The sequence below is a fragment of the Lithobates pipiens genome, unplaced genomic scaffold (genome assembly GCF_037356315.1).
Source record: "Lithobates pipiens isolate NorthernLeopardFrog02 unplaced genomic scaffold, aLitPip1_a1.2 Scaffold_8, whole genome shotgun sequence".
Classification (NCBI taxonomy): Eukaryota; Metazoa; Chordata; class Amphibia; order Anura; family Ranidae; genus Lithobates; species Lithobates pipiens.
The window spans coordinates 643,907,851-643,929,830 of record NW_027507903.1 but is presented as its reverse complement, the minus strand read 5'-3'; the positions used below and the strand labels follow the sequence as shown (position 1 = coordinate 643,929,830).

Here is a 21,980-nt window from a genome sequence, read left to right as displayed (position 1 = left end):
AAAAAAAAAGAAAAGTGATGCGTGCAAAATTATTCGGCCCCTTTACTTTCAGTGCAGCAAACTCACTCCAGAAGTTCAGCGAGGATCTCTGAATGATCCAATGTTGTCCTAAATGACTGATGGTGATAAATAGAATCCTCAGAAGGTGATGAAATAAAGGAAAATTAACAAAATACTAAAAACAAACTACCAAAAATCACCTTGTGGCGCTAAATAAACGCAATAACGCTAGATATCAGTGTACTAAAGTGTCCTCCTGGACTCCGTGAATAATAAACACAAGTGCATGAATATAATACACATTGAAGTAAATAGTGATAAAATCACAATCAAAAATCACATATGGGTGATAGCAATCAAAAAAATCGCATAAACATAAAATAAGTGAAAAGATATATAAAATAGGTGAAAACAATTATATAAAGTAAATAAGTGAAGCAAAATAAAAAGTGCTCTCATAACACTGTGCAGTCCCAAAGAAATGTGGTCTCACAAATCCAATATTTAATCAGACACATTCAATGTCTAATAATGAAATGATGATCGCAGTAGTTCAAAAACTCCTTCTCCAGTGAAAATTCTATAAAGTGGGACCCCAAGAGGTCGAGGCATAGGGACACACATGGGACAGAGGAATACACCTCTTCAATACAGTGGGCCGATGGACAAAAACGGAGAGGATGTCGTGCGGGAAAGCGAAAACAACACAAACAATCCAAGAAAAAGGATGAGGGATATGTAGATGGGGGTGTGTTCAATTTGAGTAAGGTGCAATTAGAGACCAAAGAATTAAACATTCTAAAGACTGGCCTTAAGTGTGCACCAAGAAGAATGTTGAATAAATTTGATGTTTATATGGACGTACACAAGTTTGTTCGCACTTTAAATATCAAAAAATATTTTCTCATGCACCCCTCTAAGGGAAGCTCCACTGTGAGCTCAACCGTCACCCGAAGTGATAGTGGTTTAAAAAATCGTTCACTGTTTAACACCCAGATCCCTAGCAATCATTTTGTGGAAGTCTTTAAAAATTTGGTACTCAATGATTTAGATGCATTACCTCTGAAGAAAGGGGTTAATGCCCGTCATTTCAAGGACGGGATTAAATCCTTGGAGGACAAAAAATACATTATCATACGCCCTGCTGATAAAGGCGGGGGGGGGTGGTTATTTTGGATAGATACTTTTATGACAATCAGTTAAAAACACTATTGAGTGATACTACTACATATGGGAAATTGGATGTAGATCCGACTGATAATTACAAAAATCAATTGGAGGCTCTCATCCAATGGGGGTATGGTAAAGGGGTCCTTAACGTTAAGGAAACTAAATATCTGGTTCCAAGTGCATGTAGGATACCGGTTATTTACACTTTACCTAAAATACATAAGGACCTAATCACCCCTCCCCCACGTCCGATTGTTAATGGTATAGGTTCAGTTAAGGCAAGGCTGGGGGAGTATCTGGATAGAATCCTTCAGCCTAGCGTTAGAAATACAAGGGCTTATTTAAGGGATACCACTGACCTTTTAAAAGCTTTAAATGAGATACGGATCCCCCCGGATGCTGAAGTTTTCTTGGTAACAGCGGATGTGGCTAGCTTATATACCATCATCCAGCATCAGGATGCTTTGCTGGCCCTCAATTGGGCTTTAAGCAGGAGAGATGATATCCCTCATGCCCAGAAGGTATTTGTGGGCCATGCTTTAGACTTCTGCATGTCCCATAATTATTTTTGGTATGGGGGTGCCTTCTACTCGCAGAAGGTTGGCGTGGCAATGGGGGCTAAATATGCCCCGAGCCTTGCCAACCTTTTTATGGCAGAGTGGGAAGATAGGGCTGTCTTTTCAAATAGACCACAGGAGTTGATCTTCTATCGGAGGTTTATTGATGATGTCTTGCTTATTTGGGCGGGCACTGAGTTAAGTGCCAAGATGTTCGTGGAAAAATTGAACTCCAACCTTAATAATATAAGATTGGACTTCAATTTCAGCCCCATTTCTGTTAACTTTTTGGACCTTACTATAGAAAGAGAGAGGGATCATTTGAAGACGTTAGTTTTTTTCAAAACCACGGACCGGAATAGCTACCTGTCCACGAGGAGTGGACATCACCCCTCGTGGATAAGGAATATCCCGAAAGGCCAATTTCTAAGAGTTCGCCGTAACTGCACCACAGATATGGACTTCATCACCCAGTCTGGTGTGTTGAAGGAGAGATTTCTACAGAAGGGATACAATTGTACCCGCCTTGATAAAATAATAGAGGAAGTGGGAAATATCCCGAGGGAAGTATGCTTGCAAGATCAGATAAGAAGTAGTGATCAGACACAACATCAGGTCAAATTCTTATCAGGTTTTCATCACCAATATAGGGACATAGAATCCATTTTTGCCAAGCATTGGCATATTTTGGGCAGGGATAAATACCTGGGCGCAGTTTTACCAACTGCCCCCAAGTTTATTTATAGAAGAGCTCCCAATATTGGTGATAGAATCGTTAAGAAGATATTAGATCCGCCAGAAAGAGCCACTATCACTGGTGATCTAAAAGGATTTTTTTCTTGCAGAAAATGTATTTGCTGCAGAACAGTTGCAGTAATCAATAGGGGTATTACCTCAGTGACCAACGGGGTGGGTGAATCCTTCAAAATAGAAGAGTTCATGACCTGCAACACGACCTTTGTGGTATACCTGCTGTGGTGTCCATGCAGGCTCTATTATGTGGGACGCACTAAAAGACAATTGAAGGTCCGTATTTCGGAGCACCTTGCGAATATACGGAAGGGGTACAAGTACCACAGTGTGTCTATGCACTTTAAAGAGTGCCATCAGCAGGATCCATCCCTTCTACAGTTCTGCGCTATTGACCAGGTTCACCTGTCTTGGAGGGGCTCAAATAGGATCAGAGACCTGTCACAAAGAGAAATGAGGTGGATATTTTTGATGAGGAGCTTGACACCAGCGGGTATGAATATCGAGCTGGATGTCAATAGTTTTATTAATAACTCTTGACACCATTGGGCATTGAGACTGTCCGCCTCGTTTTTCTCTGGTTTTCTTCCTATTTTTCTCTCTTTTTTCCCCTTTTTTTCTTTTTTCTTTTTTCTTATTCAGAGGGCAGCTTTTGAGAATATGTTCTGCCTACAAGTACTTAGAAATTTTTTTTCTAGGAAGATAACTGTTGGACGCATTTTGGGGAATTTTGTGCCTCTAAGCAAATAATCATTTATATACTTTTATTTATATATGTACTTTTATGTTTATTTTTATATTTATTTTTATCTTTATCTTTATTTTTATTTTTATCTTTATTTTTATCTTTATTTTTATTTTTATTTTTATTTTTTATTTTTATTTATTTTTTTATTTTTTTTATTATTATTTTTATTTATATTTATTTTTATTCTTAGTTTATTTTATTTTATTTTTATTTATTGTTATTTTTATTTTTATATTTATTTTTATTTATTTATTATTATATTCTTCATTATTTTTTTTTTTGATTTATATATGATTATTTTAGGATTATTTGTACACTGTGACACCAATTATCATACCTTGATGTCATTTATATTGATCAGTGTTGGTCTATGTACTTTAAGTAGATGGGTTTAAGATTAGGTGTCTTTAGTACAATCATCACTTGTACTGTTTTAACTAGTGTGCTTTTAGTTTTAAAAAATACGTTTTTAATGTTGTGTGAACTCCTGGGCATTTGTCGCACAAGGAAATGCTGGCAGGTTGTGTTAAGATTAGTAAGATATTGAACGTCCCTTTAAAATAGTGGGAATCAATATACAGGATTTGGAACTCTTTATGTGATCTCCTCCGCTGTTTGATGATTTTAAGGCATCTCACAGTTGTCACCTCATTATAAGCACTTATTCCTGTTTATGGAGTTGAGGGTGGGAACACTGTTAGGATGCTATACATGATGCTATACATAGTGGAATTTAAAATCACTAGTATTTTTTGGGGCGATTAGAGTATTCTGCTGATCTCCCCCTGACTCGTTCAGCGATGATGCAGTTTGAAGGGGACTGCCGATGGGGAGGAGATTTTGCTCTCCTCGCTGTGGCACTATTCATGGGTCGGCGCCTGCGCAGCCTATGGGCTATTCCGGGTGTAGTAAGATGCCGTGGGTGGAGTGGGCTGTCTGCGGGAGGCACGCTAGCGCAAGCGTGATGATGATAGTGCTTAGATACAGCCAATCAGCTTGCGCATTGAACGAGCTTCCCCGGAAGTCCGCGCATGCGCGGAAGTGAAATAAAAGTATTCATTACGGCGGGGACGAGTTAATTGATGAGGCAAACAAGCGGTCGGGCTGGTAAGCCTCTTTTGATGTGGACGGGGACTAGCCTCTTTGATTGTGAGCAGCGATCGGCTGATTATTTATTTATATACTTTTGAAATCTGGCTGAGAGCAAGATGTGGGGGGGCCAATGAGGGACCCTGTACACAGAGATGGGGAGGAGCTGGGGAGTGACTGACTATTAACCACCCACCGGATGTGCTCAACTATCAATTGGGTCACATAGGGGGGAGGAGCTACCTGTGCTGGGAGGGACTGGTCGCCTGGGATTTGTAATAAAAGGGGGGTTGAGACAGCTGGATAGCCAAACCCATGAGGAAGTCCATTGGACGAAACATGTTGGGGGCGTGGCTATACGGCGACCAGCATACACAGTATTAGGTAGAGAGAAGGCGGAAGAAGGAGTACACACTTACTGAAGGATTGATTATCACGATTTGGCGCTGCTTTCAAACTGGGTTGTCTGCTGTCAGGTACCGCACAGCTGCCTTGTTATAGAGTTTGTGCTTTTTGATATCAACTGGACTAGCTTCCGATGTGCTCACCAATGCCTAAGAGTAAAGGATCTCCTGATTGACCAGTGGAATGTCTATTTGAAGTGCCTGTTTTTAATTTGATTCATGTGAGTGTGATTTTTAGCAATTTTTCTAGTGAGATTAAAATTATCTTTGCAATCTTGCACTATGGGAAGTCTCTTTTGTCTCCTTGAGGTAACTCTGAGATATTAACCCATTAACCTCTGCTGCGGAGTTTGGCACAAGAGTTGGCTGGAGGAACAGTTACCATCTGTATTCACTATAAGCGTTTCTGCCCGACACGAGAGTGCTGGGCAATACTGTTGGTGAGTGTTCTAAACGAGGGGGGCACGAACACTGAAGGTGTGGTGGAGGTTTGCGTTTATGGACACTTTATAGAATTTTCACTGGAGAAGGAGTTTTTGAACTACTGCGATCATCATTTCATTATTAGACATTGAATGTGTCTGATTAAATATTGGATTTGTGAGACCACATTTCTTTGGGACTGCACAGTGTTATGAGAGCACTTTTTATTTTGCTTCACTTATTTGCTTTATATAATTGTTTTCACCTATTTTATATATCTTTTCACTTATTTTATGTTTATGCGATTTTTTTGATTGCTATCACCCATATGTGATTTTTGATTGTGATTTTATCACTATTTACTTCAATGTGTATTATATTCATGCACTTGTGTTTATTATTCACGGAGTCCAGGAGGACACTTTAGTACACTGATATCTAGCGTTATTGCGTTTATTTAGCGCCACAAGGTGATTTTTGGTAGTTTGTTTTTAGTATTTTGTTAATTTTCCTTTATTTCATCACCTTCTGAGAATTATACCAATTTTTTAAGTGGCAGCTAGGAAGGGAGGGGGGCATTTGAGCGCTGTGATGATATACTAGAAGGGAGGCGTTTTATAGTGTATCTTGAGTCTTGATAAATAGAATCCACCTGTGTGTAATCAAGTCTCTGTATAAATGCACCTGCTCTGTGATAGTCTCAGGGTTCTGTTGAAAGTGCAGAGAGCATCATGAAGACCAAGGAACACACCAGGCAGGTCCGTAATACTGTTGTGGAGAAGTTTAAAGCCGGATTTGGATACAAAAAGATTTCCCAAGCTTTAAACATCCCAAGGAGCACTGTGCAAACGATCATTTTGAAATGGAAGGAGTATCAGACCACTGCAAATCTACCAAGACCTGGCCGTCCCTCTAAACTTTCAGCTCAGACAAGGAGAAGACTGATCAGAGATGCAGCCAAGAGGCCCATGATCACTCTGGATGAACTGCAGAGAACTACAGCTGAGGTGGGAGAGTCCGTCCATAGGACAACAATCAGTCGTACACTGCACAAATCTGGCCTTTATGGAAGAGTGGCAAGAAGAAAGCCATTTCTCAAAGATATCCATAAAAAGTCTTGTCTAAAGTTTGCCACAAGCCACCTGGGAGACACACCAAACATGTGGAAGAAGGAGCTCTGGTCAGATGAAACCAAAATCGAACTTTTTGCCCACAATGAAAAACGATATGTTTGGCGTAAAAGCAACACAGCTCATCACCCTCAACACACCATCCCCACTGTCAAACAGGGTGGTGGCAGCATCATGGTTTGGGCCTGCTTTTCTTCAGCAGGGACAGGGAAGATGGTTAAAATTGAGGGGAAGGTGGATGCAGCCAAATACAGGACCATTCTGGATGAAAACCTGTTGGAGTCTGCAAAAGACCTGAAACTGGGACGGAGATTTATCTTCCAACAAGACAATGATCCCAAACATACAGCAAAATCTACAAAGGAATGGTTCACAAATAAATGTATCCAGGTGTTAGAATGGCCAAGTCAAAGTCCAGACCTGAATCCAATCGAGAATCTGTGGAAAGAGCTGAAAACTGCTGTTCACAAACGCTCTCCATCCAACCTCGCTGAGCTCGTGCTGTTTTGCAAGGAAGAATGGGCAAGAATTTCAGTCTCTCGATGTGCAAAACTGAGAGAGACATACCCCAAGCGACTTGCAGCTGTAATCGCAGCAAAAGGTGGCTCTACAAAGTATTAACGCAAGGGGGCCGAATAATTTTGCACGCCCCACTTTTCCTTTTTTTATTAGTTAAAAAAGTTTCAAAAATCCAATAGATTTCGTTCCACTTCACAATTGTGTTCCACTTGTTGGTGATTCTTCACAAAAAATTAAAATTTTATATCTTTATGTTTGAAGCCTGAAATGTGGCAAAAGGTTGAAAAGTTCAAGGGGGCCGAATACTTTCGCAAGGCACTGTACATATAAGTGAATTCAGCTGATCGACCGATTCAGGTAAGTCCCTTAAAAAATGAAATTACAAAGTTTCTATCTTACCAACAGGTCCTAAAGATCGCATATCACTGCCAGACGGTCTGTGACAATTTTAGGGGAGCCCATCCCCTTATATATAGCCCTGGCTCTTGCCCGGCCACCGGTGACATAACCGGGCCCAATCCCGTACTGCACATGCGCCGAAAACAGCACATGCGTATTGTGTTTCATGAGGGTTGCCATGGAGAGCTGACAACATCCAATCCATTGGCCACCCTGGGCAATACAGGATATTGTCATCACATGATGTCAACCCAATGCCAGCTAGTGGACGGCAGATAGACTGCAAGGTGTCCACAGTGTCCTGCATAAGGGACCACACACCCGCTGGAGTAAAAACCAGTCCAGGCACCACCCCCACATCAACAGGAAAGGAGAACCAGTTGGGCCAGTCAGCACCTCATTGGCCAAGAGATAAAGCTACACAGTGCACGGGGCCCACATATCTCTGGTTACAATACAACACATAACAATCGAATACAAAAAATATAATAACTACAAAAACAACAACCATGAGGGTGTGGCCAAGATGGCACACTGAGTGGATGTCTGTGCTGGAGCCCTGCTGTTAAGCAGGGCCAATCTCCTGCCATCCAGCTCCAATATCGCCTGCTGATAGCTTGCTGACACCCACATGCGACATCGATCCTCTGGGGCAACTAAAGGACAGGGTAAGAGGCTCCACTTTCCCCCTATACTGGAGGATTCATTTCCGGCCTGTGGGGACCGTGTGGAGAGATCTGCACTGGCACTGCGTTAACTGGTAATTGCACGGTCATGCAATGTTGTACCCAAATGACATTTGAGTCCTTTTCTTCCCACAAATAGAGCCTTCTTTTGATGGTATTTAATTGCCTCTGCCATTTTTAATTTTTGCGATATAAATGGAAAAAGACCGAAAATTTCGGGGAAAAAATTATATTTTCTAATTTTTGTTATTAAAAAAATCCAATAAACTAAATTTTAGTCATACATTTAGGCCAAAATGTATTCAGCCACATGCCTTTGGTAAAAAGAATCTCAATAAGTGTATACTTATTGGTTTGCGCAAAAGTTATAGCGTCTACAAACTGGGATACATTTTCTGGAATTTATGCAGCTTTTAGTTTATGACTGCCTATCTCATTTCTTGAGGTGCTAAAATGGCAGGGCAGTACCAACCCCCCCCCCCCCAATGACCCCATTTTGGAAAGTAGATACCCCAAGGAAATTGCTGAGAGGCATGTTGAGCCTGTTGATTATTTTATTTTTTTGTCACAAGTGATTGAAAAATGACAAAAAAATAAATTACACAAAGTTGTCACTAAATGATATATTGCTCAAACATGCCATGGGCATATGTGGAATGACACCCCAAAATACATTCTGCTGCTTCTCCTGAGTACGAGGATACCACATGTGTGAGACTTTTTGGGAGCCTACCCGCGTACGGGGCCCTGAAATCCAATCACCGCCTTCAGGCTTTCTAATGCCCCGTACACACGAGCGGACTTTTCGACATCCAAACTCCGACGGACTGAGTCCGGCGGACTATCCGATCGTGTGTGGGCTGCAACGGACTTTAGCGAAGCTAAAGTCTGACGGACTTTAGAAATAAAGCATGCTTTAAATTTTCCCGACGGAACTCCGCCGGACCCGGTCCCCTTTGAAAAATCCGCTCGTGTGTGTGCTACTCCGACGGACTAAAACCGACGCTAGGGCAGCTATTGGCTACTGTCTAGGAACTTCCTACGTCGAATCCAGTCGTACGTCATCACGTTCGACTCCGTCGGAGTTTGGTGTGATGGTGTGTGGTCAAGTCCGTTCGGTCGAAAAGTCCGCCAGAACTCCGTCGGAACTCCGGCGGAACTCCGGCGGAACTCCTTTGGAGGTCTGTCAGACTTAATCCCTCTCGTGTGTACGGGGCATTAGGGTGTAAAATGGCGATTTCACTCCTCACTGCATATCACAGTCAGTGGACCAATGCGACCGCAACTCACTCTTTTTAGTTATGTCCATATCGAGGGATAGGCCCAGAAAGGTCTTAAATTTGGAAACTTTAATTGGTTTCCATTGTCTGCCAAGGGTCAACTGGGGATTAGCGGTGATGAATTGACCAGCATACAAATTGCTTTGGTCCACGATAGATCTATAGAGATCTTCAGTGAAAAACAACTAATAAAAATCAAGTAACATAAAATCAACTGTTTCCACCTGAATGCCGGGTTGGCCAGTAAATGGGGGAAGTACGGGGGCTGCAGAAGTGGTGGGTTCCTAATTAGGATTGGAAAATGCAGCAGGAAGGGCACTATGGGCTCGACGGGCCTGTGTTTGTCTTCTTGGTGGCAGCGTGACAATACTACTCATGCTTGTAATATATCTGACTGGTTTGGGATTGGAGTGTCTAGTGATCCATCCAGCTCAATTCAGTGTCCCCTACTGTTTAATTATTCACATGCCGCTATCAAGATAATACAGCAGGATTTTTGTATATCTGAGGACATATCATATCATCATGAGGAGATCCTTTTTTTCTCGCCTTCTTTTTTTCCTTTTTTGGTTTATAAAAATCTTTTTAATGTGGCCTCTTTCCCTGACTGACTGATTGACCTACTGTGGGAATGACGTGTATCTCAATGATTGGTCATCGTGTATTATTTCAGAAGTGGAATAGTGTGGACTATTTCTGTGGTGACAGAATCACACTGTCCCCTTCAGGAGTTATCCAGTTCAGATCTCGCCCTAGGTGGCTTGGGCAATTAACAGGTTCTCATAGGGGGTGTTATATTGGGGGAGGGAGGGATTTACCCCACTGCATGATCTATTTCCCCCTTCATTATTTTGAGAGGAGAATTATTTGGATCACCTGTCATATAAGCTTTTGGGGAGTTGTTTGACCATCGGAGAATCATTCCCTGTACTAGGGACCCTCCTTTTGGTCTTTTATAGGGGATTAAGGGATATTGTTGTAGCGGATCACATTTGGGATCAAATGTCACACGCATGTAAATTTAGTTTTTGGCCTCAGAACAGTAAAGGTTCTGAGGGTTAATTGTGTAGGTTGGCCTTAACACCAGTCTGGCCAGGCTGTGTTTGGAAGTTCTGCCTGGTCATGTGAACGGTGAGGTGCACATGACAGGTTAGAACCAGGTCTGGTTGGATGTTTAGCTATCGGCCTTCTCTGAGCCAATCACTGGGAGTGTCGGGGCCCGCTGAGGAGTCTGGGAAGGTGTACTTAAGGGGATGTGGGTCACGTTTTCGGGGTTCCGGAGTTGTTCGTTAGACCCGTGTGGTCTGGCCTGGTTCCAGACCCGTGAGGGGTCCCGGTCACAGGGTGTTCGACACCCGCAACATGTTCCTGTCAGTGGCCCCTGATAGACCTGCTTGGTCTTGGGTAGGGATCTGTCCGTTCCCGAGTCTCGGAACCTGCTGGTCTGAGGCGCAGTAACTGAGGGAGGATTCAGAGTGTCCGGGTGTGCTCTCGGCTTGGAGGGACACCGCAGCTCATGGAAGTGACCGGAGGAAGACTCTTCAGAAGAGGGCCGGCAAGTGGCAACCTGAGAAGTGCCTGGTTACTGAGTTGGGAAGGACATTGACAAATTCACACTTTTCCAGTGCCATTGAGGAAACGGAAAACGTTCCAGGTACGGAGGAAAAAGGTTTCTATTCACCCTTAGTTGATTGTTTAAGTTTGAGTCAACGTGCTGACTGTCATGATCTCTGGCTAGAGATCTGTTCAGCCTTGAAGTACCCAGCTGCGAGTGGCTACTCTCTGGGTGGAAATAGAGACTTTGCTAGACCTGCAGTTCAAGGTGCCTGAGTTCTTCACCCGTGCCCTCTGTTCCCTAAGAGATTCTGTTAATTGAGAGTTCTTACTGCAAAATAAAACCTTTTAAAGAGGACTTCATCTGTGTCAGTGTTCAAGTCGTTGGGTATCAATCCTGGGAACCCCTAGAAGTGGAATAGCCGGCCAAGAGAAGGTAACCAGTAAGCCCATAAAGTCAAGGCCGCCCTGCAACGGTTTATGGCCACTACATTGTTATTGGTATTTTGTATTTTGCTCTTTTATAGCCAATAAAATATATGTAGTTTAACTTTTTAGGGTGTGTGTTTACATCATTTTTGTTTATTATTTTCACTGCCTTTAGTTAGTACTTTTTGATTACACCCACTGTGATATATTCGGTGAGTGCTACTATTTTTTATTAGAGGCAGGATTCCCATTTGTCCATATATGTTGCATCAAGTCTTAGCATTGGCCATTCTCTTGACCAGTGTAGCCTAAATGTTCCCTTGTAACCCCAACTTAATTAGTCCCCACCCCTTTTTTACCTTCCCGTTACCTTTAAACCCATTAACAGATGAGACCACACCTTCTCTTTGGAGTAAAATGGCCACAACAGCCTTTATTAACAACTTATCAACACTCCAGCAAAATATATATATATATATATATATATATATATATATATATATATATATATATATATATATATATATATATATAATAATCAATAAATATATATATACAACATTAACCCAACAACCATAACCTGCCCATCCTGGTGATCTCTGATGGTGACCCATAATTCCACCAAACACCAAAAGTCACTGCGGTACCCATTTAACTTTACCAGGCCTCCAGCTGTAGCCGGTCGGAGACAACCTCCCGCAGTGACACATACCAGTATTCCATCCACCGTTCTGGAATACACCGGAGGGGCCGATACTATTGATGAGCCCCCCACCCCATCAGATCACCTCTGATTTACCGTCAACCGTCAAAGACCACCAAGAACACCGCCACTTCAAAAGACCACAGCTTGCTGTCATGACGTCCATCAAACGACACCTGAAAGAAACAAACAGAGCGAAAACACCATACCAAAGAACAATAAAACCTTAAATAAACATCTATAGGGAGGGAGGGTGGGAAAAGCTGCCTCCTCTTCCAGATTCTCTCCACGGACTGAATTTTACTCCGCCCACTCCCTTTATAAGCCTCCTCCCCTTCCTCCACAAAGTTAACTGATATCCAGCCACCTGACTTCCTCTCTTCCTTGCCCAGAATATTAACCCTCAGTGTCCCTTAGTCACACTGTCATGCCCGGCCCTCCATTATCACTTGCAGTGTCATTCCGTGCCTTTTTTGACCAGTGTAGCCTAAATCTTCCCTTGTAACCCCAACTTAATTAGTCCCCACCCCTTTTTTACCTTCCCGTTACCTTTAAACCCATTAACAGATGAGACCACACCTTCTCTTTGGAGTAAAATGGCCACAACAGCCTTTATTAACAACTTATCAACACTCCAGCAAAATATATATATATATATATATATATATATATATATAAATAATCAATAAATATATGTATACAACATTAACCCAACAACCATAACCTGCCCATCCTGGTGATCTCTGACGGTGACCCATAATTCCACCAAACACCAAAAGTCACTGCGGTACCCATTTAACTTTACCAGGCCTCCACCTGTAGCCGGTCGGAGACAACCTCCCACAGTGACACATACCAGTATTCCATCCACCATTCTGGAATACACCGGAGGGGCCGATACTATTGATGAGCCCCCCACCCCATCAGATCACCTCTGATTTACCGTCAACCGTCAAAGACCACCAAGAACACCGCCACAGCCCAAAAGGGGGACCACCTCACCCTTGAGGGCAACCCCACACCTGCAAGGCCTTCCTGATCCCCTCCTGCAAACCGAGGGACCAAAGGTCAATGCCCACATCTGAAAGGTGAACACCGTCCTTACGTAAATAGAGCCCAACATTTACCTCCAACTCCCGGTGACGGACCACAATCCCCCCATTTTTGGCCACAAACCGCCCAATCACCTTATTGATCCTAATGCGGGTCTTCTCAATGCTCACCTCCGACCGGGCCCACCGCTACACTGTTCTGGCCACAATATGGGACCATACCAGAATTGTACCCGGAAACTGCGCCTGCAGACGCGTAAAGTCCGCCTTTATGTCCGCCATTATGTCCCTTACTTTGCGAATCCCCAAATCATTGCCCCTGGCGTGGAGCACCAACACATCGGGGGGTCTGTCCCTCCCCGCAAACCTTTCCACTTCCCTCATTACTCGTTCCCACAGCATCCCCGGAAAACCCAGCCACTTCACACATGCCTCCCTCCTGGAAATACCCAGTTGCCGTCCATCCGGTCGTGCGTCACCTGTCTGGGCCCCCCAACAAACATAGGAATGCCCCAAAATCCAGACGAGGCGCTCAGAACCTCCACCTGGAACAAAACCAAACAAAACAACAATCATGACACATGGAACAAAACTGTACACAACCAGTAACCAACATCCCCCACTGCCCAACCGAACCCAGGAAGTAGAAAAATTCAATCCACTGCCAACTGCGGCCGTGCATAAGACCGGAACCTCCGTGACTCCCACCTCCCAATCCTGCGAACTGCAGCTTCGTCCAACCCGTACCTGGCAGCCTCAGAGGCCGCCCGATGCGAAAGGAGTGCGACGCATAGGCTTTGCCCTCCAATCCCACTTCCGACAAACACCGCCGGAAGACCGAAACAAATTGGAACTTGGACAGAAATGAACCGTCCGCATGACGCAAAAGGGAGCCACCCCCCCCTGACCTAACCTTCTGGAACTCCCGGACTGCCGCGACAGGGCAGACACCAGAACCCGGCATCGCATACAGCAACACCACAGCCCCCTTCCCCAGCTGGTCCGTCTTTGACCTGCGCAACCGAAGTGCAACTCGATCCTCGTCCGCCCACACATCCTGCACCAACAAACCCCCCACCGCCCTCTTGGAAGGGCTGACCAGCTCCCCAATCCTGAACGCCCCATAAAACGCCAATGAGAACGCCGCTGTAAACAGCAACACCTCATATCGTGAACCACAAACAGACCGCAACCGCTCACATATAGCCACCAAATTAGCAAACGTGACCGGCCGCCTCGCGTCCTTAGTCCTATGCTGTTTCCGATAACCTTTCAACGCCTGCCTAACCCAAAAATCCTTCGTACCATCCACCCCCCCACTCAATTTGAAAAAGAAGGCCAAACCCGCCAGTTTCCGGTCAATGACTGAGACCGACGCCCCTGTTTCCATGTACCGAACCACCAGGTACAGCACCAGCAGTCGCCGATCGGCTCCCCGATCACGCGCCCCAACTTCCTGCACCAACTCAACCCACTCGGACCAAACCTTAGAGTAAGCCGCCCAAGTGGATGCACTCACAGACCGCCGGATCCATCCTGCGGCGTGTCCAAAGGTAGCTCCCACATCCAAGCCGGGCAAGGAACTCCCGTCTCCTCCGCGCCCGGCGCCAAAATCCGGAACTTGTCCCACTGAAAACGAGACAATGAATCCGCCAATGAGTTTTCCACCCCCGGGATATGTGCACAGCATAAACAAAAATGTTCAACTGCAAACACCTGAAAACCAATTGACGCAACAGTTTAATAACCGGAGGCGAGGAAGCCGACATCCGATTAATGACCTGCACCACCCCCATATTGTCGCAGTTGATGCGCAATTTCAGATCCTTAAAGTCCTCCCCCCACAGCTCCAACGCCAGCACCACGGGGAAGAGCTCCAGCAACACCAAGTTCCCAAGAAACCCAACCTCGCTCCAAGAGCGTGGCCAGGGCTCCGCACTCCACCGTCCCCGAAAGTACGCCCCATAACCCGATGAGCCGGCTGCATCCGTCACCAGGTCTACATCAAAATTACTCACTGGGCCGGCCATCCACATGGCCCTGCCATTGTACGCCGCCAAGAAGGCATGCCACACCCGCAGGTCTTCCCTGTGAGCCTGTCGCAAACGAATAAAATGAGTTGGGACCGTCACCCCCACTGTAGCTGCCGACAGCCGTCGGCAAAACACCCTCCCCATGTGAATGATTCTTCAAGCGAAGTTCAACTTACTCAACAACGACTGCAACGTCCTCAACTGCACCTTGCGCCGTCCTTGAATCGCGCTGATCTCCCCCTGCAGATCCTCCAGCTTAGCCTGCGGCAACCTACACTCCATGGCCACTGAGTCTATCACTATCCCCAAAAAACTCAATTCTGAGGTCGGGCCTTCCGTTTTTTCCGCTGCCAGGGGCACTCTAAACCTGCCCGCGATGTGCTGCAACGTGGAAAGGAGAATCGCACACACAGCGGAGGCAGGGGGCCCAATGCACAAAAAGTCATCCAGATAATGGATGACCGAATCAAGCCCGGACACATCCCGCACCATCCATTCCAAAAAGGTACTAAAGGACTCAAAAAACGCACACGAAATGGAGCAGCCCATCGGCAGGCACTTATCCACATAGAACTTGTCCCGCCAGCGGCACCCCAACAACCGAAAGCTGTCAGGATGTACCGGAAGCAGGCGAAAAGCCGACTCCACGTCTGCCTTCGCCATAAGCGCTCCCCGCCCATACCGGCGCACCCAGCTGACCGCCGCGTCAAAGGACGTATAAAAAACCGTGCACGCATCTGGGTCAATAAAGTCATTGAGCGAACCCCTTTTGGAAAGGACAAGTGGTGGATCAGCCGGAACTTTGAAGCTTCCTTCTTGGGAACAACTCCCAATGGGGAAACCACCAAGTCCCCACAAGGGTTAGCCACAAAGGGGCCCCCATACGGCCCAATGCCACCTCTTTCCCCAGCTTTTCATCCACCACCCCTGGGTGCTCCAAAGCCGACTTCAAATTCCCTGCCTCCGGCGGAACCACCGCCAAAGAACAAGGAATCCTGAACCCGTCCCGAAAACCCAATGCCAACAGATCCTGACCACGTCGGTCCGCACGGTCGCCTCCTTGGTGCCCGTCCCCCCCCCCCTGCTGAACCCCGACAGGGGCCAGGGAGGGCGCCCCCCCGCCTGCCGATCGTCCTTCTCAGGGGTCCCCACCCCCGGCGCCGACCACGGTGCCGCTGGCCCCGCTGGGGGCCTTCCCTTATCAAATTTAGCCACCAACACCCGCAGACCCTCCAAAAGCTCGTGAACCTGAGCTGCGGCCCCGTCCCCGGCAGGGGCAGCCACCGACCCTCCCCCGTGGCAGGAACCACCGACACCCCTGTGCCTACCCGCACCACCCCCAGCAAATCCTGCAAAGCATGAGATACATTCAAAGGAATAATGGACTCACCAGGCTGACCAGGGGCACGCCCCACAGCCGGTCTGCTGCTCTCCCGCGCTGGCGCAGTCTGCTCCTCCTCCTCCGAAAGCTCGCCCTCAGACCGATCCGAACGATCCTCCGCCAGTGGTGCACGAAGCCCCCCGAGCGACGGGACTCCCGAGGCCGTCCCCTCCGCTTCCGATGGGGCCCGCCCCCGGCAGACTGTACTCCGCGACTCAGACCGGCGTGACAGACCAGACCTGAGGGCATCTCGTGACGATCCTGCCTCCGCTGCTGCAGTCGACCTTCCATCCGGTAAGCTCCGCCCCCGCGCCGGGCGAGCGGAACTCGCGGCCTAGCTGGCGGTCCCCCGGGATCCATAGCCCCCTCCCACCAGTCCACTGGATGACCCCCCTGCGTTGCTGGGGCCCGCCAAGTCCTCACCCCTTCCCCCAGTCCCGACCCCCCCCCCTGCGGGGAAGCGGCGCCATGTCGGCCCGTGGCCCCGCCCCCCGCGATAGGCTGGCGGCGTCCCGACCGCCCAGAGCCTACCGCCTCGCACAGCACCCGTTTGGCAGGGGGAACAGCTCCATCTTCCCCAGGGCTCCGGACCCCACGATGCGGCCGAGAGGCAGGCCCGGGCGAATAACGTGCCGGAGGCCGAGACCTCCGCGCGCGGTGTGTCCGCTCACCCTGCCGCCGATCGCTCCCAGACTCCACTGCCAGCGATGCCACTTGGTCCCGCAGCCACTCCGGACCCATCACCGCCGCCGCCCGTTTCAATCCCGCCAAGATTTCGGCCACGTCCGCCATTGTGAGAGGAGCAGTAGTAAAAGCTGCCTTCTCTTCCAGATTCTCTCCACAGACTGAATTTTACTCCGCCCACTCCCTTTATAAGGCTCCTCCCTTTCCTCCACAAAGTTAACTGATATCCAGCCACCTGACTTCCTCTCTTCCTTGCCCAGAATATTAACCCTCAGTGTCCCTTAGTCACACTGTCATGCCTGGCCCTCCATTATCACTTGCAGTGTCATTCCGTGCCTTTCTTGACTGCTGGTCACTTATTCCCTTTTAAAGGCCTTTGTTTAAGAGGTGGCTCACATTCCTTCCACTTTCATTCACCTGTGTCACAACGGGATCTCAATTTGGTCATGTTGGCTCTACAGAAGCCTCTCCTTGAGCTCATTCAGGATATTCCCTTGGCTGACCTTACTTATAAGGTGGGATTTATCAGTGTATTATGTCAATGAGACAGATTTCAGAATTATCAATCTTATCCAGTAAGGAACCCTTCCTTGTTCTTCACAAAGAAATGGTGGTCTTTAGTCCCTGGGCCTTCTTTCTTCCAAAGGCAGTAAAGTGTTCAGCCCCATCCAGCTGCCGTGTATGTCAGCCTTTAGCCAGGCTGCAGGAAGCAGGCCTAGATGCTGCACCTGTGGCTCCTGGGGACACTAATATCCCAGAATTGGACACACTTAGACTAAACGTCTAGTGTACAAGGGGCCTTAGGCTTTATGTACAAGGGACGTTTTTAACCTCTCCTGAACGATTTAAGTTGACAGATAGTAACCCACTTTTAAAACATCTGTTTTGCCACATTTATATGCCACGTATAGTGGCGTTTTCCTGCGTTTGTGTTTAGAATCGCTTAAAAAAAAATAGCCAAAAATGAAAAACGCCTCTAAACGAAATGTGGCTAAATGCAAGTTACCGTGTTTAGAAGCACTTGAAATGCCTGTAAACTCAGCTTCTGAATGCATCCAAAAAATGCCTCTAATCTCCACTTCCTAGAAAGGACTATAAAAGACCCCGTGTACATGGACAGATAAGATAACATAGAGGAGAGTTCAGGGGCAGTTGAAAAAAACTGCCAACTGCTAAACGTCCGTCTACCAGCAGCCGTGTACATGAGGCCTAAGGCTTAATGTACACAGGACATATTTACAACCTCTCCTGAACGATTTAACTTGACAGATAGTAATCCACATTTAAAATGTCAGTTTTGCCTCGTTTACATGCCATGTTTAGCCGTGTTTGCGTTTAAATTTTTTTTATTTTTTTCAAAATAGGCAAAAATGAAAAATGCCGGTAAACGAAATGCTGCTGAACATGAGTTACCACGTTTAGCCACGTTTAGCCCGCTTGGTGTCTGAAACGTCAGGAACTTTGGCGTCTAAACTCATTTTTTTGCCTTCAAAGAAAAGCCTATAAATGCAACTGCCTAAAAATGACATTAAACAAACCTGTGTACATGTACACATAAGATAACATTGGATGAGTTCAGGGGCAGTTGAAAATCTCTCAAAGTTGGGAGATTTGATTATCTTTACTACTGTGGGAAAAAAAACTTCCTTTTCTGTACTTTAATAATACTGATCTGGATCAGCCTCGCCCTGTGTAGGAGGAAGTGACCCTCCCAACTCCATTCTTCTCCGGTGTCAGAGATTTTCACTGTCATTTCTCTCTTCTGCTGTCAGCGATGGCGTCTGCTAACCTGAGAGCTGAGTTGGAATGTTCCGTCTGTCTGAACATTTATACAGATCCTGTAAACCTGAGATGTGGACACAACTTCTGCCGGGTCTGTATTGATCGTGTGCTGGATACACAGGGGGGGTCTGGAGGATATTCCTGTCCTGAATGCCGAGAGAAGTTTCCGGCTCGTCCTGCACTGCAGAGGAACATAACACTACGTAACATAGTGGGGAATTTCCTGTCTGCTCAGCCACATCAGGAGGAGTCCGGGGTCTTCTGTACTCACTGTGTGGACTCTCCTGTACCTGCTGTTAGATCCTGTCTGCACTGTGAGGTTTCTCTGTGTGATAAACACCTGAGAGTCCACAAAAAGTCCCCAGAACACGTCTTATGTGACCCCACCTTGTCCATGGAGAGCAGGAAATGCTCCGTCCATAAGAAGATCCTGGAGTATTACTGCACTGAGGATGAGACCTGTATCTGTGTGTCTTGTAGTTTGGCTGGAGAACATCGAGGACACCAGGTGGAGATGCTGGATGTGGCTTCTGAGAAGAAGAAGGAGACACTGAGGAATGTTCTGCAGAAACTTCTGACAAAGAGAGAGGAGACGGAGGAAAGAGTCCAGAGTCTGCAGGAACACAGGAGGAAAGTAGAAGAAGAAGCAGCTGGTGACACCAAGAGAGTCACTGTCCTGTTTAGAGATCTCAGGAGACGTCTGGAAGACCTGGAGAAGAGAGTCCTGAGGGAAATCTCCGGGAGGGCAGAGCGGATCTCCATCTCCATCCGGGATCTGGAAATAAAGAAGGAGGAGCTGTCCAGGAAGTTGCGTCACATTGAGGAGCTGTGTAACGTGACGGATCCACTGACTGTCTTACAGGAATCAGACACAGGTGACTTGTGTGATACTGAGGATGGAGATAATGAGGACAGAGAGAGACATGAGGAGCTCCTCCATGATGGAGGGGATCTGGATGTGGATGGGATATCACACACATTACACACATTATCTGATATAATAAGAGGGGTAAATGTATCCTCCTATATACAGGGAGCTGCAGACATATTACTGGATGTAAATACAGCTCATAATAAGCTCCATATATCAGATGACAGGAAAACTGTATCCTGGTCAGATAGAAAACAGAATCGTCCAGAAACACCAGAGAGATTTCAGGATCGTGCTCAGGTGTTGAGCAGTCGGAGTTTCTCCTCAGGGAGACATTACTGGGAAGTGGATGTCGGGGGATCAGATGAATGGCTAGTCGGGATGTGTTACCCCAGTATAGACAGAGGAGGGGGAGAGCAGTCAGAGATTGGATATAATAAGAAGTCCTGGGGTTTGTACAGGGATGGTGATCAGTATGGGGAGATACATGACAGTAAAGGGATCCTCTTACCCTCCAATATCTCCAGTAACAGAGTCAGGATATATCTGGATTATGAGGTCGGACGGATCTCCTTTTATGATCTGTGTGACCCGATCCGACATCTCCACACCTTCACCACCACCTTCACTGAGCCCCTCCATGCTGGGATATATGTATGGAGAGGTTGTATAAAGATCTGTGGGAGGAATAGGGAATAATAGTAATAGGGAGAACTCTGCCTAGAGACCGGTGATGTCACAAGGATGGGTGGTGGGATTGGTAGAATATTCAGACAATAGGATAAAGCAGTGGGAGGGACTTCAGTCCGTGCCCTGCAGGTTTTTCTTATATTTGTGATTTCTCCCTCTGTCACTCCCTGTGATTGGGTAGGAGATCTCTCCAGTTACTGGAGTAACAGTGAATGACATGTTCCTATTTGTCAGTAAAGAGGGGTGTGGCCTATCTATCTATCTATCTATCTATCTATCTATCTATCTATCTATCTATCTATCTATCTATTTATCTATCTCATGACAATTACTTTCATTGTAATCATTAAACAGAAAGTTATCAGAGTGTGTGACATCAGCAAACTCCTCCTCTGGCTCCTCCCCCTACTCTCTTCCCCTCCCCCACATGCAGTCACTCTGTGCGGGGTGCAGTGCGGTCGCTGTGATTGGATAGGATGGGGTCCCCTCTCCTCTTTTTCCTCCTCCTATTCCATACAATCTATACTAAATAGAGATGAAAAGAAATGTAACAATCTCAGAGGAAATGTATGAAGAAGAGATCTAGAGATTTACTGCTAAGACAATAAAATGTGATGTATCATTAAAGTGTATGTCCACCCATAATGTTTTATTTTCTTAGTTTTGGATGGAGTGGGGAGAATTAGAACCCCTGTCAGGATTTTACTGCTATTCAGGTCTCCATTTTACCAAGCAGGAAGTGAGGGGCGCTCTCCACAATTATAATAAAATCTGACTGGGGCTCTAGGCCTTCCCCTATTCTACTAAAAATGTATGTCTGGGTCCCCTTTGCTGATTTCCTCTCACTTCCTGCCCGGTACAATGTTGTCAGCAGGACAGGAAGTGAGGGGAATCCCCAGATAGCAGTAAAAACACAACAGGGGTTCTAATCCTCCCTCACTCCATCCAAAACTATAAAGAAAAGTTCTTAGCTTGGCATAGACTTCAATGGAATATATCAGTAATATAATAGTGTTGGTGTCACTGTTATCAGCACTGAGATGTATATTGCTGTGCAGCATGTTCTCCGGTCTCACCCTCATCTTCCCCACCAGAGAGGACAATACCTTACAGAGACACGGGTGTGGGTGTGTGGGGTCAGGTGTATGCCCTGAACACGGCTTCAGATGTATGAACAAATCACTCATTCATGCGTCCAGAGTACCTGTGGGAAGGAACCCTTAATTATGTTTTTTTTACAATTGAATCTTTTTATTTTTTACATTTTTAAACAGCCCTATGGGGGGGGGGGGGGTGAAATATCTGGGGTCTAAACAGACTCCTGATGATTCACTCTTGTGACAGAGGAGGAGATTGAGGACAGGGATCCCCATTCATTCCAGAGAATGAATGAACAGGAGGTGCTCTGTACAGAGGCTTTCTGTTCATTCACAAACTAAAGCATAGTAAACACACTTCGATTATGGATGAACAAAGAAGTGATCATTATCAATCACTCATGGTGTTCATTCAGGAAAGGAAGGGGCTGATAAATGTGACAAATTTACTGGTCCTCCTCTGTGCTCACAGCAGCTGACAGCCAATGGGAGGGAGAGGAAAAGAAGCTGGAAGAGCTAAGGGGCACAGGGGGATCGGAGCTGAATGGG

The 21,980-nt window shown here is 46.3% G+C and overlaps 1 protein-coding gene across 1 annotated transcript; it reads left to right on the top strand.

Annotated features, from left to right (window-relative positions):
• The first annotated feature begins 18,731 nt into the window (after nucleotides 1-18,731).
• Nucleotides 18,732-20,915, top strand: LOC143961635 (E3 ubiquitin-protein ligase TRIM39-like). The gene has a single exon (XM_077470958.1). The coding sequence runs from the start codon at nucleotides 18,766-18,768 to the stop codon at nucleotides 20,341-20,343; it is 1,578 nt and encodes a 525-aa protein (XP_077327084.1). The 5' UTR covers nucleotides 18,732-18,765; the 3' UTR covers nucleotides 20,344-20,915.
• The last annotated feature ends 1,065 nt before the right edge of the window (nucleotides 20,916-21,980 follow it).

Coding starts and splice junctions, on each gene's coding strand:
- LOC143961635 (XM_077470958.1), top strand. CDS start 18,766: ATGGCGTCTGCTAACCTGAGAGCTGAGTTGGAATGTTCCGTCTGTCTG.